The sequence below is a fragment of the Schistosoma haematobium genome, chromosome 6 (assembly GCF_000699445.3).
Source record: "Schistosoma haematobium chromosome 6, whole genome shotgun sequence".
In the NCBI taxonomy this organism is placed as follows: Eukaryota; Metazoa; Platyhelminthes; class Trematoda; order Strigeidida; family Schistosomatidae; genus Schistosoma; species Schistosoma haematobium.
This window is the reverse complement of record NC_067201.1, coordinates 6356101-6371750: the sequence shown is the minus strand read 5'-3', so window position 1 is coordinate 6371750 and position 15650 is coordinate 6356101. Positions and strand designations below refer to the sequence as shown.

Sequence of the window (15650 nt, the reverse complement as noted above, 5' to 3'; positions counted from 1 at the left end):
CACGGGTTTGGTCATAGTGCTAAACTTTTTGTATTCTTTGACTGAAAACAAGAAATTAAGTTGCTTCTAATCGTAAGATGTGCATTTCATCCTTATCTACAAGATATCAATCGTGTTTACTTCACTAAATATCAATATCCTAGCTGATACCTAAATCTATCGTTTCAAGTATCAAAATAGTATTCACCGATAAACTATTGAGTCACAGTACACAAGTATCAATTCTGGTTTAAATTTAAACCTTTCTATTATCCACTCATAAGACTGGTTATGTTGTGACTTTATGGCCCGCTAGCTATCATGTAATCTATTCGCCAATCAATATACGGCTTATTCGCTCTTATATTGTACTAAACCAATGACGTCCGACTGGTCTGATCAGCCTAGCGTCCTGTTGGTCCGTTGCTCGCCTAGCCCGTCCAGCTGAATCCAGATTGTTAACAACAGCCTTCATTATGCGAATTGAATCATTTATTTCAGACATACTGGGTTTATAATATCAACCAAACAGACCGCAACGCACCATAAAATAGGAAAATAACATTCATACACAAATAAACCAAAAAGTGTCTGTGAACGTGGGAGACAGTAATTAATAAACTAAGTATAACTTAAGAACAGTAAGTCGTATAATAATGATCTATAGGTCAAAATAAAGCTTATAATAAGAGGAATATAAATATACATAATCTAATTATTGAATAGTCATACCATAGGAATATATAGATAATATTAGTCCATTAATAAGTCTCAGGAATTACTCGTAATTTAATCTTCGCTAAGATATAACAAGTTAGTACAGGATTTTTCTTTTGATATATGAACATCTTGTATGAATGTATCAGTTGTATATGCTAACATATTCTTATCATATTTGGTAACTGCTTTACTATTTTCAAAATGCTCATATTTGGTGGAACTGGATAGCTGATAATATTAGTATTCTTATCAATGTTAGAGGATAGATAGTTGTTTAATAGTGTTTAGGGTTTTATTAGTTATCGTTAAACACTTACTTTTAGTATTCATTGATATATTGATTGCATTCAATAAATCATCTAACATCTCAGATTCCATTCGAATTCCAATTACTGAAAACAGAAATATTAAACAAATTTTTATCTTAGTTGAGAGCAAATCGATGTAATTAAATTGGTATCAGAAGGGTTTTTTGTGTGGATATTATAGTAATTTCAATAGTTGAGATCATAAGTCAATTAAAGAGAGAACACTGTGGAAAACTGAACGGCCGTTTCGTCTTATTATGAGACTCCTCCTTTGCAGTGAGCATCCACGATCCGCCTCGCGAGATGCCAACCTAGGACCTATCAGTCTCGCGCGTGGGCGCTTAACCATTAGACCAATGAACCGGCCGGCATCCAAAGGTGTTAATATTTAACTTAAACTAATCTACGAAATCGACCGACAAATCCGCACTGCTGAGGAGTCCCACAATAAGACGAAACGGTCGTCCAGTGCTTCCAGGTTTTCAATGGTGGTTTAAATTCAATCGACCCATGGTATCAACTATTGAAATTAAATTGGCGTTAACTTGCTACTTTTACTTCAATGTGAACATTTTATCTTATTAGAGAATTAATCTAACTCTCAGGTATATATATATCACATTGAAATCTACTTATCCCTGCTTTATGTTTTTCAAAAAAATTTATATAGCTGACAACTTAGTTAAGAGAATATTCACTTGTTGTTGTTTGCTTGTATCTTCGCATTGTTATTTAAGACTGCAGTTGATCATTCTCTTGTTGGTACATGTGCATCATGTGCGGACTGCCTCGGTATTGCCTGAAGTCACAAGCTTTATAAGCAAAGATGGAAAGTGAGTAGTAGTGGAATCCAGGACACGCGTTTCGTCCTATTTGGAATTCGTCAGCTAGATTTACCTGCATCTCAGAGTTGATATTCACTCTGGGACTCGAACATAGTACTATTCGCTTCAAACGCCATCGTGTTATCCACTCAGTTACTAAGTCCTAAAATACTATAAAAACACTATATTTTCTGTACTAAAACGAACATTTGGAATAAAGTGCTACTTTTATAGTTTTGCACCTTTTCTCTCGTGTTCAGTTCGCTGTATAGTTCTAGCCTGGGGGGGGGTTACGAGAATAGCTTAAGAACCGAATATAGCGTTCAATTAGCAAAACTTATCATTATTTTGAATTAAAAACTACTCATTTCATATTTACTTACATTTTGGTAATTGTTCAGGTAATATATTATTTAATAGTGTTATAATTTCATTAATGGCGTTTGTATAATTTGATCGTTTTAAATGTTGAATATTTATCCAACAATTTTGAAATTCATGTGAGTTTGTTATTGGTTTATCTGAAAATTCATATATGAAAAAATATAAGAGATTAAAGTAACTAACTGTTATATCATTTGAACATATGTAATAATTATAAATGTTTCATTCATTTGACAGAAATACACTTCAATAGTTGAGATCATAAGTCATTTGAAGCTAGATCATAATAGAGAATCTGGAAGCACTGGATGACCGTTTCCTCCTATTGTGGGACTCCTCCATGGCAGTGCGCATCCACGATCCTGCCTTGCGAGATTCGAACCCAGGATCTATCGGTCTCGAGCGCTAGTGCTTAACCTCTAGACCATTTAGCTGGCCGGCATCCGACGGTGTTAATGTTTAACTTCAACCAATACATGAGCCACTGTCCATCATTGTGTTCAGTAAGTTACTATCTCACAGCTGACCCATTTGAACTCTACTGGACACTGCTTCTCACTAGAACTCCAGGAAATACCTCTTGAAGCCAGTCACTAGTGAGCATATGTTGATTAATATCAGATGGGTTTTGTGGATATTATAGTAATTTCAATGGTTGAGATCATGAGTCAATTGAAACCAGACCACCATTGAAAACCTGGAAGCGCTGAAAATTCATCTCCTGATAATACTTGAACAAGTAATGACCATAATAATAATAATAATAACTCAATATTTTTAATATTTAGTGTTATAATATTGACAGGATTAATACATGTCTGTTATTTGCTTCACTGCAGTTAAAATCATATTGATAGGTAATCATTATAGTGTAACTTAGTACAATACTACTTAAATTCTCTACGTTCTAATAATTAAAATCTACAAGCATTTGAGAACTGTTCCTTCCAAGAAGATAGAGGAATATGTCAGTAGTATATATATTTTGATGTTATATGAAAGCTGTTATATTTTTTTTTGCATCATTTCTATGTTCATTATTTCTTACATTAAAATAATGAGTGAGCTTAACGATTACTGTATTGACTTCAAGGATATTTACAATTAACAAAATAAAGTATTCTCGTGTTTTTTCTTTTGAATGATCTTTTGAAAGTATTACTGGAATATGGTAAAGACTAACGAGTCAATAGTGCTAAAAACTTTTATTTCCTACAATAAGTTACTAAATAAAATTATGTACTGATATCGTGTGTACTACTGATATCGACAGATATAGGAAGTATGTATCATTAATAGAAAGTTAAATACCTGGGGACAGAAGGTTAAGAAGATCGAAGAAAAGAGAACAAGAACAGAGAATGATTACTGTGGAAACAAAGAAACTATGAATTCTGAGACCATTGATTGACATTTTGCAAATGAAGTATTTACTACATATATGACGAAATCTCACTTATCTTGGAAGTTTCATCAGCCCTTGTGGTCTGGTGTGTGACGAAATCTCAGCACTGATACAGAAGACTCGACTAGATTTTGCCAACTTGCGTCATTTGCGGCGTGAGCGAGATATCCGTCTACCAACCAATGGACGGACTTACTGTGCAGCAGTTCGTTCCCTCCTACTTTATGGAAGTGAAATATGGCCGGCAACAGTAGACGATATTCGTAGGTTACTAGTATTCTATCAAAGGTGTCTTCGGAGCATTGCTCGTATATACTATGACCACCGAGTAGGTTATGCAGTTGTTAGGAAACGGGTACTAGGTAAGGATGGCAAATCGATTGATGAAGTAGTGAAATTTCATCATTTGAGATGGCTGGGACACGTGTTAAGTACGCCCAACCACCGACTGCCCCGACGTGCGATGTTTCATGGTATAGGAGTAGGTTGGAAGAAAGCTAAGGGCGGCCAGACCAAAACATGGCACAAATCGATGAAGTGAATGACAAGTGGACTGAGCCATGTTGGTAGGTGCAGACTACCTGGTTGGGATCCACGGGGAGATAGCAACCGATGGTTAGAGACCTTGAATGACATCTCTCAAAATCGTTTGCAGTGGTGCAGGTGCATCCACTATTTGTGTTCTCCCAAATTCTATTCTTCGGAATTCTTCATGCCCCTTTATATTTTTTCTCTTCGCAAATTTATTCCGATGGATTATACTCCGTGAATGATATCTTCAAACCCTAATCTTTCCGATTGCTACTTATACTTTTTGTACCTCTACCACTACGGGATTTGAATCGACAAGATTGGTGCACCAATCTTTGTTCTTGCTCTGTTTAAGATAATAAAGGGAACTATTTGTATATAAAATCTATTTGAAACTTGAGAATATAAGTCAGGTAAATACCTATCAAGAATAAGGTTTTAACTGTAAATCGCTACTTAATAGTATTCAATAATACATACACTCAAAGTAATTTATCAACATTCACTTGAATAGTTACATTTATTAATTTGATACTTGAGATAAACGTTTAGTCAGTCAGTCGTAAACCATGTAGAACTTGGCACATAGGGGCATCAGTTCAAGCTGCTATATCATATCAGAACAGCGAAATCAAATTATCAAAACTAATGTCAGGGTAGTAGACAGTAACAGTGTCCGCTGTTATAGAAAAGACTAAACATAAACAATATATATATATTTGAGGAGTAAAAAAGAATAAGATAATTTTGAGACTAAAGTCTTCAGGGTAAATAAAGCATGAAGGCATTTGCTCAATTGTGGTCAATTCTAAACTGTATCTTTCAATGAGTTTATAGGCATCAATGCCACGGTTAAACTTGATAGTTTCAAATAAATTGAGCATTAGGTAGAAAGTTAATAATAAACATACTTTTGTTATATCCTAATGAATAGAAAAATTGTATTTATGACGTTTTGTGACTCAGTGTAAGCTACTCCTTTCTTTATCTCCAACTATTGGTTACAATAGTCGCGCTCACCTCAATCAGTTAACCTTCGTCCACTAACATGAATCAGTCCAACAGTCAATCCCTTCATGGACTGAAACCACATTATATAAAGGTATATAAACATAACTGGGTAATATATTGAAACGTTTAAAATATTTTACTGTTTGAGAACATTGTTGTTTGTTTATCTTAGTCTAATTCATAAACTACCCGACCGAAGCTACTACCTTGACGCGGTGGTTGGGCTTGCCTATCGTGATGACCCAACCGAGCTATATTGGCTGGCCGATTGGAGAACGGTAAGACTAAAAGCAGCAACTCAAGGTCTGAGGGCGAAGTCGTACTGCGGACTGTAGAGAGGTGTGACAGCAGTAAGGTGTTTCCCTCGGACAACCAGCATGACAGCGATGCTGCCTTCCCACAAGGAGGGGTGGGGTTAGAAAAGGTCGACCCTAAAAATGTCACACCTCACCTTACCTCACGGATTTCCGTCTCCGGCGGTAAGGCCCTTTGAAGAACGGAGCTAACACGTCAAAAACCTTCCACAAAAGGCCGTGCGCGACCGGCCTCAAGCAGTTGTCCCTTGGGCTCTGCGGTCACGCTCCCAGGTCGTCAAGACCAACACTAATCCAATTTCCTTTTCAGGTTCTTCAAGAAATACCCTTCCACGGTGTGGGCAGCCGGGAAGTGACATCAGCCCTCATACCCGTAACCACACACGAGACCAAGTTGGTCACATTCAAATCCTTCCTACACCTCCTAATACCTTTCTTATCTCCATGACTGATACAAAATTTTGAGATGTTGGAGAAGATTTGTAGCTGAATTAAATGATTTTAGTGGAGTTTTGCTCTCTGAACAGGATGGTTTGGTCGTAGGGCTTTCGTCGTTCCTCTGAACGACATCATCAGCACAAACTTCAGGTAGAAGTTTCCTACCTGACCATCCAGATCACTGAAGAAAACTCCATCAAAAACCATATAAAATCAAAATGATTAGTAACAGTTATCTTACCTAACTTCCATCTATTGTCAATAGTCGAATTTATGCTACTTATATTAACAATCTTTGTATCTTCTTTATTGATAAGATTCACTTCTTCCCATTCATTATCAATTGATTTAGTCATAACATTTGAATTAGCTGGTTGAAATTTAGAGAAATCATTTAGATTAGTAGAAATATGACATGATGGATTCATATTATTACATTGTATAGATAAGAGTTTATCATAGCTTTCATCATTCTCTTCTTCTACTTCCACTTCTAGTATTTCACTATTGTTATTATTTTTGTTGTTGTTGTTGTCGTTGTCGTCATCGTCTCCATCATTAACATTGTCATCATGAATATGATCTTCTTTTTCACTGTCAACATTTGGTAATTCAATTATTTCAAGATCTGATGTAGTACTGATTGTACTAGTAGTTATTACTGTTTGAGATTTATTGATTAGTATATCAGTGTTCATGTTCTGTTTTATTAAATAAGAGAAAAAATATAAGTGATTTAATAAGATTATTCTTAAAATCAATTAAATTTTAAGGACAGATTTGTATAGAATAATTTCTGACTGCATACAACTTATTTATGACAAGATAAAGGAAATTGAGATGGTGGAGAAGATTTGTAGCTCAGATGGATGATTTTGATGAAGTTTTGTTCTCTGAGCTGGATGGTTTGATCGTGGAGCTCTCATCGTTCTTCTGAACGATATCATCAGCACAAACTTCAGATAGAAGTGAAGTGTTCGAATTTCTCCATATGCGTTCCACAGCTTATTTTGTACACCTCAACTTCATCAAAAAATACCAACCGCACGCAGCATCAGAACCTAAGTCAAGTACAGAAATCAACAAAAGGATCACCTTACCATACATAAAAGGCATATCAGAAACCACAACGAGACTGTTGAAAAATTTCGGGATATGTGTGGCACACAAACCGACAAAATCACTACAATCAATCCTATGCAAACCAAAGGATGAAATAACAAAGGAAGACAAATCAAACATCATCTACAAAATAAATTGTGCCAACTGCGAAAAACACTACATTGGACAAAGCGGATGCCCCCTTCACCTTCGCCTACATGAACATCAATTAGCAGTCAAACGCCATGATATCTCCTCACCTATATCAATACACGTGGACAACTGCGGACACTCATTCGATTGGAAAAATGTGGAAATCTTGGACAGAGGAAATTCCAAAAACACTAGACAATTTTTAGAAGCCTGGCACTCAGGTCAATCAGCAATCAACAAGCACATTGAAATCAATCCAATATACCAACCAATCAGGAAAATCATTCACAAATATAGGAACAAAAACCAAACCAATGCTAGACACAACCAAAACAAAGAAGTAAACAATGACAAATTTAAGGTCAATAAGAACCAATCAACATCGAGGTGTACAGAACAAGCTGTGAAACGCATATGGAGAAATTCGAACGCTTCACTTCTATCTGAAGTTTGTGCTGATGATGTCGTTCAAAAGAACGATGAAAGCTCCACAACCAAACCAGCCAGCTCAGAGAACAAAACTCCATCATAAAGGAAGTTGTTTTATGTAAACTAACTAAAATAGATGTGAATTATAGTATTAGCATTGAAATATCCATCGCGGTTGTTATTATATGATTCGATGTCATTCAATTAAAACAAGATGAAGTTAAGCGTTTACTGTGATAGCTGAATATCCTTGATCCAATTCCTGATGTGGTTGTATATACTCGCTGCTGAGGAGTACCGTACTAGGACGAAACAGCTGTCTAGTATTTCGTAGTTGTCGTTCATTATCTAATTAGAGTCAGACAATAATGTTCATTATAAAAATGAATACCCTTCACAAACCCTCCATGTCAATGAAACTAGATAAGTTTTATTTCCTGACATTTGTTTACACCGATTACCACGACGTGTAATGTTAATCGGTGTTGGGGATGGTTGGAAGAAAGTTAGGGGCGGCCAAAACAAAACGTGATATCAGTCCACAAAGTCACTAAATTCTGATCTGAGCCATGTTGGCGGTAGATGCAGACTACTTGGTTGAGGTCCACGTGACTATCGTAACGAATGGTTGGAGACTCTTGGTGACATGGCTCAGAATCGATCATAATGGCGTCGGTGTATACACTCTCTGTCTTCCCTTAAACTATGAGATTAAAATCGCCTCATATCTTTCTACGGACTAATTCTTTCTTCTTGTACTATATGCAGTCTTTCTTTTATATATTACCACTATTGAGTTAAATACTTCTATGAATCCGGTGTTCATCTTGCTGTACTAACGCGGTATGGTAACTTGGAACGATGCATATATGTGCCTGGTCCTACGTTGTAGCTGACTGACTGACTTTGTTTACACCTTGCACTACTCCCAACATAATGCGCTACTTTCAAGGACTGAGACCATGTAAAGTATTCTTTGATTAATTTATCTTGGATCAGCATTGACTAACAAATAAAGATAAATCAATATTAACGTCGTTTAGCTTACTTAGGTAAATATACTTCAATAATAACAAAGTGGATACAGATTAGTAAAAGTGGAAATAAGGCAAAATGAACATAGACTGCTAGAAGAAAAAAAAAACTGGGAAGATTAAGAAATTAATAAAATATTTAAGATACTATGAAGTGGGTTGGATTTCTTTTACTCTAATCACTTTTGAACTACAGTGAATGAAGTTTACAACTAACGAATTCCATAGTCAGACAGACTTTTATTATAAATCGTCAACTTACCAATATGGTTAACTCTAATAATCAATGAATATATAGATTGTTTTTATCTTTCATCATTCGGTATTTCCTTATTCTAAACTTCCTCCGACCAGTAAAGTATCCTGATTTAGGTAAAGCTCAAAAATGTATAACCTAATCGTTCAAACACTTCACTAAGCTTCAAATAACATGACTCAATGAAAACCAAGTAGAGTCCATGTATCGTTGCTGAAATTTTGTCACGAAACTTTTAGTGATCTGACCTCACATAATCAGACCACAGAAAAAAGATGTTGAAGTTCTTCTACACTAAGAAGCATTTTTAAACTCATGAGTTTAAAGAGGAAAATAGCAATCTACACTTTTAAAGTAGACTAAATCTAACAAACTTTTCTTGACAATACAACTCATAGAACATATTTTTAAATTGGATTCGCTAAATGTATAACATAAAACATACTTTTGTACAAAATCAATGGACTGTACTGTTGAAAAGTCACAAAATGAGCATAATATATGACATACAATATGATTTTGTGCTTGATGCGATTCTACCACTGGATAACTAGGTACTTGATACAACATTATACTGCATTTAGGATCAATACGAATCGACATTAAATAATAAGGCACATTGCTATACTGGTTACTCGATCAATACTCAGGATCTCTGTATAACGAATGATTATACTAAGACACTGAAAGTTAAACCAACGACTGAGAACCGGTTCAGACTAGACTATATTTTATGGATATACATTACAAGTAATCAACAATGAAATGACATTACAGTATTGTATAGTTGCATATATTTAGCATAGCTATACGTGTCTATCTTCTTTCACTATCTAATAACATCTTGCTTTCACCGACAGATCAGTAAAAGATGCCCAAAAACACAATAATCTATCAAGATTCCTAATAATCACTTCAACATAAATGATTAAGTTATTATATAAAAAGAAACTTACATCCGTCTGTACTAAAGTATTCTGCATTTTCTTCAATTCTTCAATAATTCTATTATTATTTGGACTTAAATTATATGCTTTCTGTAAGTCTTTTAAACATCCTGAATGATCACCTAGAAACTGAAAAATTCAATAAATGATCAAAGAAAAAAACATAACATGCAAAATCAATACACGATATCACACAATGTTCATGTTTTTAAATCAATTAAAAAGAGGTAATCATCTAGAAAATATACTACAATCCAACGCCTTTTTTTTCCAAAGTTTACTTGTAATTGGATTATATTTTTTTAAAAAGGTGAGACTATAATTTATGGACGACCTTTCAGTGACGCTAAAGTGACGTTGAGAATGCTCACTTAATAACTAGGACCAAATGAGGGTTATAAACTAGGGTGAGGAATTCGAATTCGAATTTACAGTTCATGATTAAGGTTAGGAACTAGATTTTGAGTTTTCATCACGAACTGACATCAGCTATAATGTCAAAACTCGATTTATCCAAATGGATGAGTGAATTTCCCACCAAAATCCGAGACCTGTTAACTTATACGTGATTGGTTCATCCATAAATTCTAGTCTTGTCGTGAAAAAAGTGTCGTTTTCAATTAGATGCTTATCAGGCTTTACTCTAGTATACAATAATATTTATCTCATCATTGATTTATAAACTGCCTTGATTGGTTTAATAATTTCGTATATGGATATAAATATTTTTTGTATATCAGATTAAATCCTGTTTGCTTATATATATTAATCTAATTCACAATATGGGAATTAAATATAATACGGATAGTGATATTGTCCGGGCAGTTCAATTTTAAGTGAATGGGAACAGGCTTTAAATTTTCAATTTAATGATTCAAGGCAAAATGAATAATCTTTTTTGATAACAGTCTTATCCAAATAATTATTTGTTACAGTAAACCGTTTAGCAGTCATATTAACGACAATGCTCATTTGTGTTAATAATTTCAATGGTTGAGATCATGAGTTAATTGAAGCTAGATCACCGTGAAAGACCTAGAAGCACTGGACGGCCGTTTCGTCCCATTATGGGACTCCTCAGGAATAATGATTATTGTTTATCTTCAATGAGTTCCTATCTCTCAACAGACGTGGTTCAACTCCACTGGCAACGACTTCTCTCTGGAGTTGAACCAGGTCTGTTGTGAGATAAGAACTCACTGATGACGATGGTGTACGGTAGCGCAACTTCGTGGATTGGTTGAAGTCAGACACCGTTAGATGCCGGCCAGCTCAGTGGTCTAGTTGGTTAAGCACCTGGCGCGAGACTTATAGGTCCTGGGTTCGAATCTCGCGGGGGGCGGGGTCGTGGATGAGCACTGCTGAGGAGTCTCACACTAGGACGAAACGGCAGTCCAGTGCTTCCAGGTTTTCCATGGTGGTCTATCTTCAATTGACTCATGACTTCAACCAGTGAAATTTCTAAAAATCCCCACAAAACCCATTCTGGTAATAATAATCACGTGCTCACTAGTAACTGACTTCAGGAGGTACTCCTGGAGTTCTAGTGATAAGTCGTTACTAGTGGAGTTGAACCAGGTCAACTATTTATCATGAATATCAATAATGCTGTTTACTTGAACTACTTATACTACTTAGAACAAAATAAGTAGTTAAATGTTATTAAGCGAATTCCATCATAAGAGACTAAGCATATACGCATTATAAATATATTTTATTTTCAATAAAAGTATTATTGAGTCCAGTTATATGATCCATCATTTTGGATGTTGAACCTTTAAAGGAATAGAATGATGCAAATACATCTTGAGGTTTAGTACGAAAATAGTTTCTTGGATATGAATTAAATTTAAATTTACATTTGAATGTAACTTGGACTATATTAGCTTAAACGGAAGAAATATTGTTCAAAACATATATATGTGGAAAGTAATGTATATGTATTCAAGAACATTCATATCATGAACTACTGTCAATTAGAGAATTATCGTGAATCAAGAAACATAACAGTATTTTCGACGTAATATAGGACACCTCAGAAATACATAGTTGTACATTCACACAAGAATGGATCTTACCAGCAATGAGAAATGTTATATAGCATTGATTAGAGATATGATGGGCGAGACTATAATTTATGGACGAACCAATCAGATTTACGATAACAGGTCTTGGATTTTAGCGCGAAGATCTAAATAGCGTTTTGATATTTTAGCTGATGTCAGTTCGTGGTGAAAACCCGAAATCTAAATCCTAACCCTTACTATCAACTGTAAATCATATTCTTTATTCTTCACATTGCTTCATAACTCTCATTTAGCCCCAGTAAGTAGGTGGACATCCTCAAGGTCACTGTAGCGTCGCTCAAAGGTCGTCCGTAAATCATAGGCTCACCATAAGGTACTTCAGTGCTCTATCGTTTTCGATGGTTGACATCAATTCATGACGCAAAATTTTGTTGAGATGGTTGTCTTCTTGACTATGACAATAATAATTCATTTACTAAATCCGTTACTGCACTTGTCACAAGATTTTTGGACCATGCAAGTCCTAAACATATTGAACGTTCAGTTAGATTATCAGAAAGCCAAATGTATGGTCACAGATACCTTTATGTAGTTCACATCACGAACTGACTATAGCTAAATATCCACAGAAAACCAGGAAGCACTAAACAGCTATGTCGTCTTAGTATTTGTTTCAGGCTTAGGAATGAGCGCTTAACTTTCGTACTATTAAGTTGTAATCCACTCATCAATAATTTGAACTTTAAGTATGTCGGGTTGAATCGGTGTTTCCTAGTCCTCAACGGTTGCTTAGCTACAGTTAACCTGTGATGTAAACTACAAAATTCAACAATCTCCACAGTCCTTTTATATTTCTTTATTATTTAAATTAATAAATCGTGTGATTATGCAAGTAAAATACCAAACTACAATGTGCCATACTTTACAAATCTCAGTAGGTACCAATCTAGAACATTTTCGAATAACAGATCCAGGAGTTAGTTGAGATTGACAACGAAACAAATCAAAACATAACTAACTATTGTGACTATATAAAGAAAATACTCTAAAATAACTCTTTGATAAATAATGAATAAAATTATATACAATGATTCAGTATTTCATGAAGTCATTGGTTTAAGCTGAGTAGATAGACTTAGGCAAACTGGTTTGGTTCTACATGATAATCGTAATTATTAAGCAGAAACATTGGATGGAATCGTTTAGAATCGGTTACAATAGAGCAAACATATTTAGTCATTTTGTACCTTTAAATTTGGAGTTCCGGTATGTAGATCCTTTCAATGAATGTTTTTAAACAATAATCGCAGTTTTTAATTTAATTTACATTATTCTGCTCTTGATCATTTTTCAAATTTATCTCGTTGTACTTTGGTAGTATAGGGACTTGAATAAACGTACATACCTGATGTGTTCTACATTGACCATAACTGATCAAATGACTGATAAAAGAATAGCTTTTCAGTTTTTAGGTTTTTATCCCTTTTATCTCATCTTAATAGAATCACTAAACAAATCATAAGTAGGTATTTATGTAACCATAAGAAGAGATGAATGATGGCTAGTAGTAGAATCAAGGACAAGCGTTTCTTCCTACTTGAGATTCGTCAGCTGGATTGACTTGGATTCAAAAGTTGATATGAACTTCAGAATTCAAAAGCAGTACCGTTAACTTCAAACACCATCACGCTATTCACTTAGCTACTAGATCCAAATACTCATTGCCTTGAATAGAAGGGTGAATTCTGCGTATAGTGTTTTTGGCCTAATGGTAATATTGTGGGAACCTGTACATCTGCTTAAAGAAACTGATCAACTTCAGTTCTATACACCAATGAGAAGATTCAAATCATCAATATAAATGAATACAAAAATCAATAATACATACCTTTAATGCTAATGCTCTACGATACAATGCAATCGGACAATTAGATTCAATCGATAAAGCTGATGTACAATCATTACATGCTAATTGATATTCATTCAATTGTAAATAAATCAATGAACGATTACGATAAATAAGAGCTAAACGTTTGTCATGATTTAAATTGTACTTTAAACAAAGTTCAATACATTTATTGAAATATATTAAAGCCAATTTCATATCTCCCTAGTAATTAAATAATAATAATAATAATAAGACAATGAATAGATATATGTCATAATAGAAGAAATGTTGTATGATGTTATGAATGTATAGTTAGTGGCTTGAATTGATGCAATTCATGTAGCTTAAAAATTTGGATTCCAATTATTGACACAATGTCTAAATGAATGAATGTGAAAATACACAAGTTGCTTCATTAGTAGAACTGTGTCATTCTATACAGTGAAAATCACATATATATATATTCGAAAGTATATTGGAAGTACCATTTTTCAACTGGTGTGAAATTCAAGTTCAGAGTTTCATGTGAACTAATTACAACAAACTTTTCAATGTACCATGTCTTACATATAATTTACTATAAAGAATAATTATAATGCTTATTATCATTCGATTTGTGTGAGAGCTGGGATACTACCCGGGTACCTAAACCGAAACAGATCTGGTTGAAATTATGAGTCAATTGAAGCTAGACCACCATGGAAAACGTGAAAGCACTGGACGGCCGTTTCGTCCTAGTGAAATTTCTAAAAATCCCCACAAAACCCATTCTGATAATAATAATCACCTGCTCACTAGTGACTGACTTCAGTAGACACTCCTGGAGTTCTAGTAAGAAGTCGTTACCAGTGGAGTTCAACCAGGTCAGTTGTGAGATATCAACTCACTAAAGACAATGGTGTACGGTGGCGCAACTTCCTGGATTGCTTGGAGTTACACATCAACACCGTTGGATGCAGGCTGGCTCAGTGTTATAGTTGGTTAGGCGCCTGGCGCGAGACTGATAGATCCTGGGTTCGAATCTCGCGGGGGGGATCGTGGGTGCGCACTGCTGAGGATTCCCATACTAGGACGAAACGGCCGTCCAGTGCTTCCAGGCTTTCCATGGTGGTCTAGCTTCAATTGACTCATGATTTCAACCAGTGAAATAAATAATATATTTGTAATATCCCAATGAGTAGAAAAATTAGATTTACTGACGTTCCGTGACTTAGTGTAAACCACTTCTTCAAAGAATAAATAACCAAAATAAAATTAATCCAAGTTCAGTGCGTTATAATAATAATTCTAATGAAATGCCATGGATTGGTACTGCAGTTTTACCATCTTGTCATGGCACAACAGAAGAACTCCAAAGAATCTTAAAACAACACAGAATTAAAGTATATTACAAAACAACGAACACATTTCGAAATACTTTAGTTCGCTTAAAAGAAAAAAATCCCATTCATGTCTACGCAGAACTGCGTCTACAAATTAGATTGTATCGATTGTGATGCCTATTATATTAGAGAGTCATCTCGCGAAATCTTGACTCATGCCGAGGAACATATTAGTTACACAAAGAAACCTCCTAATAATATTACAAATATATTATTTTTATTTATAACAATCTAACTGATGCTCAATTTATTTGAAATGATCAAATCAAACCTTGGTAATGATATCTACGAAACAGATAAATAAATACCTTTTTAAAGGATTCATTTCCTTTTTGTTTTAACTCTTCATAATCAACGATAGAATATGTACTCTTAGAATTCTGAAAAAAAAGAAAAAGAATAAAGAGGAACTTTTAAATTAATGATAATATTACCTAATATTATCATTTATTATTCTAGAGAAACATCTAAGCATTTGAGATCATGAATCAATTGAAGCTAGACAACCATGGAAAACCT

General features: G+C 34.6%; 1 protein-coding gene across 1 annotated transcript in view; it reads right to left on the bottom strand.

Annotated features, from left to right (window-relative positions):
- Positions 1-15650, bottom strand: part of SPAG1 (Sperm associated antigen 1) — a 43406-nt gene that overhangs the window by 3199 nt on the left and 24557 nt on the right. Inside the window, exons 11-16 of the mRNA XM_051219437.1 lie at positions 15440-15511; positions 13750-13971; positions 9844-9963; positions 6156-6615; positions 2215-2352; positions 1017-1091 (exon numbers count right to left, since the gene is read on the bottom strand). Coding sequence (XP_051065360.1) covers positions 1017-1091; positions 2215-2352; positions 6156-6615; positions 9844-9963; positions 13750-13971; positions 15440-15511 — 1087 coding nt within the window. The remainder of the gene's footprint in view (positions 1-1016; positions 1092-2214; positions 2353-6155; positions 6616-9843; positions 9964-13749; positions 13972-15439; positions 15512-15650) is intronic.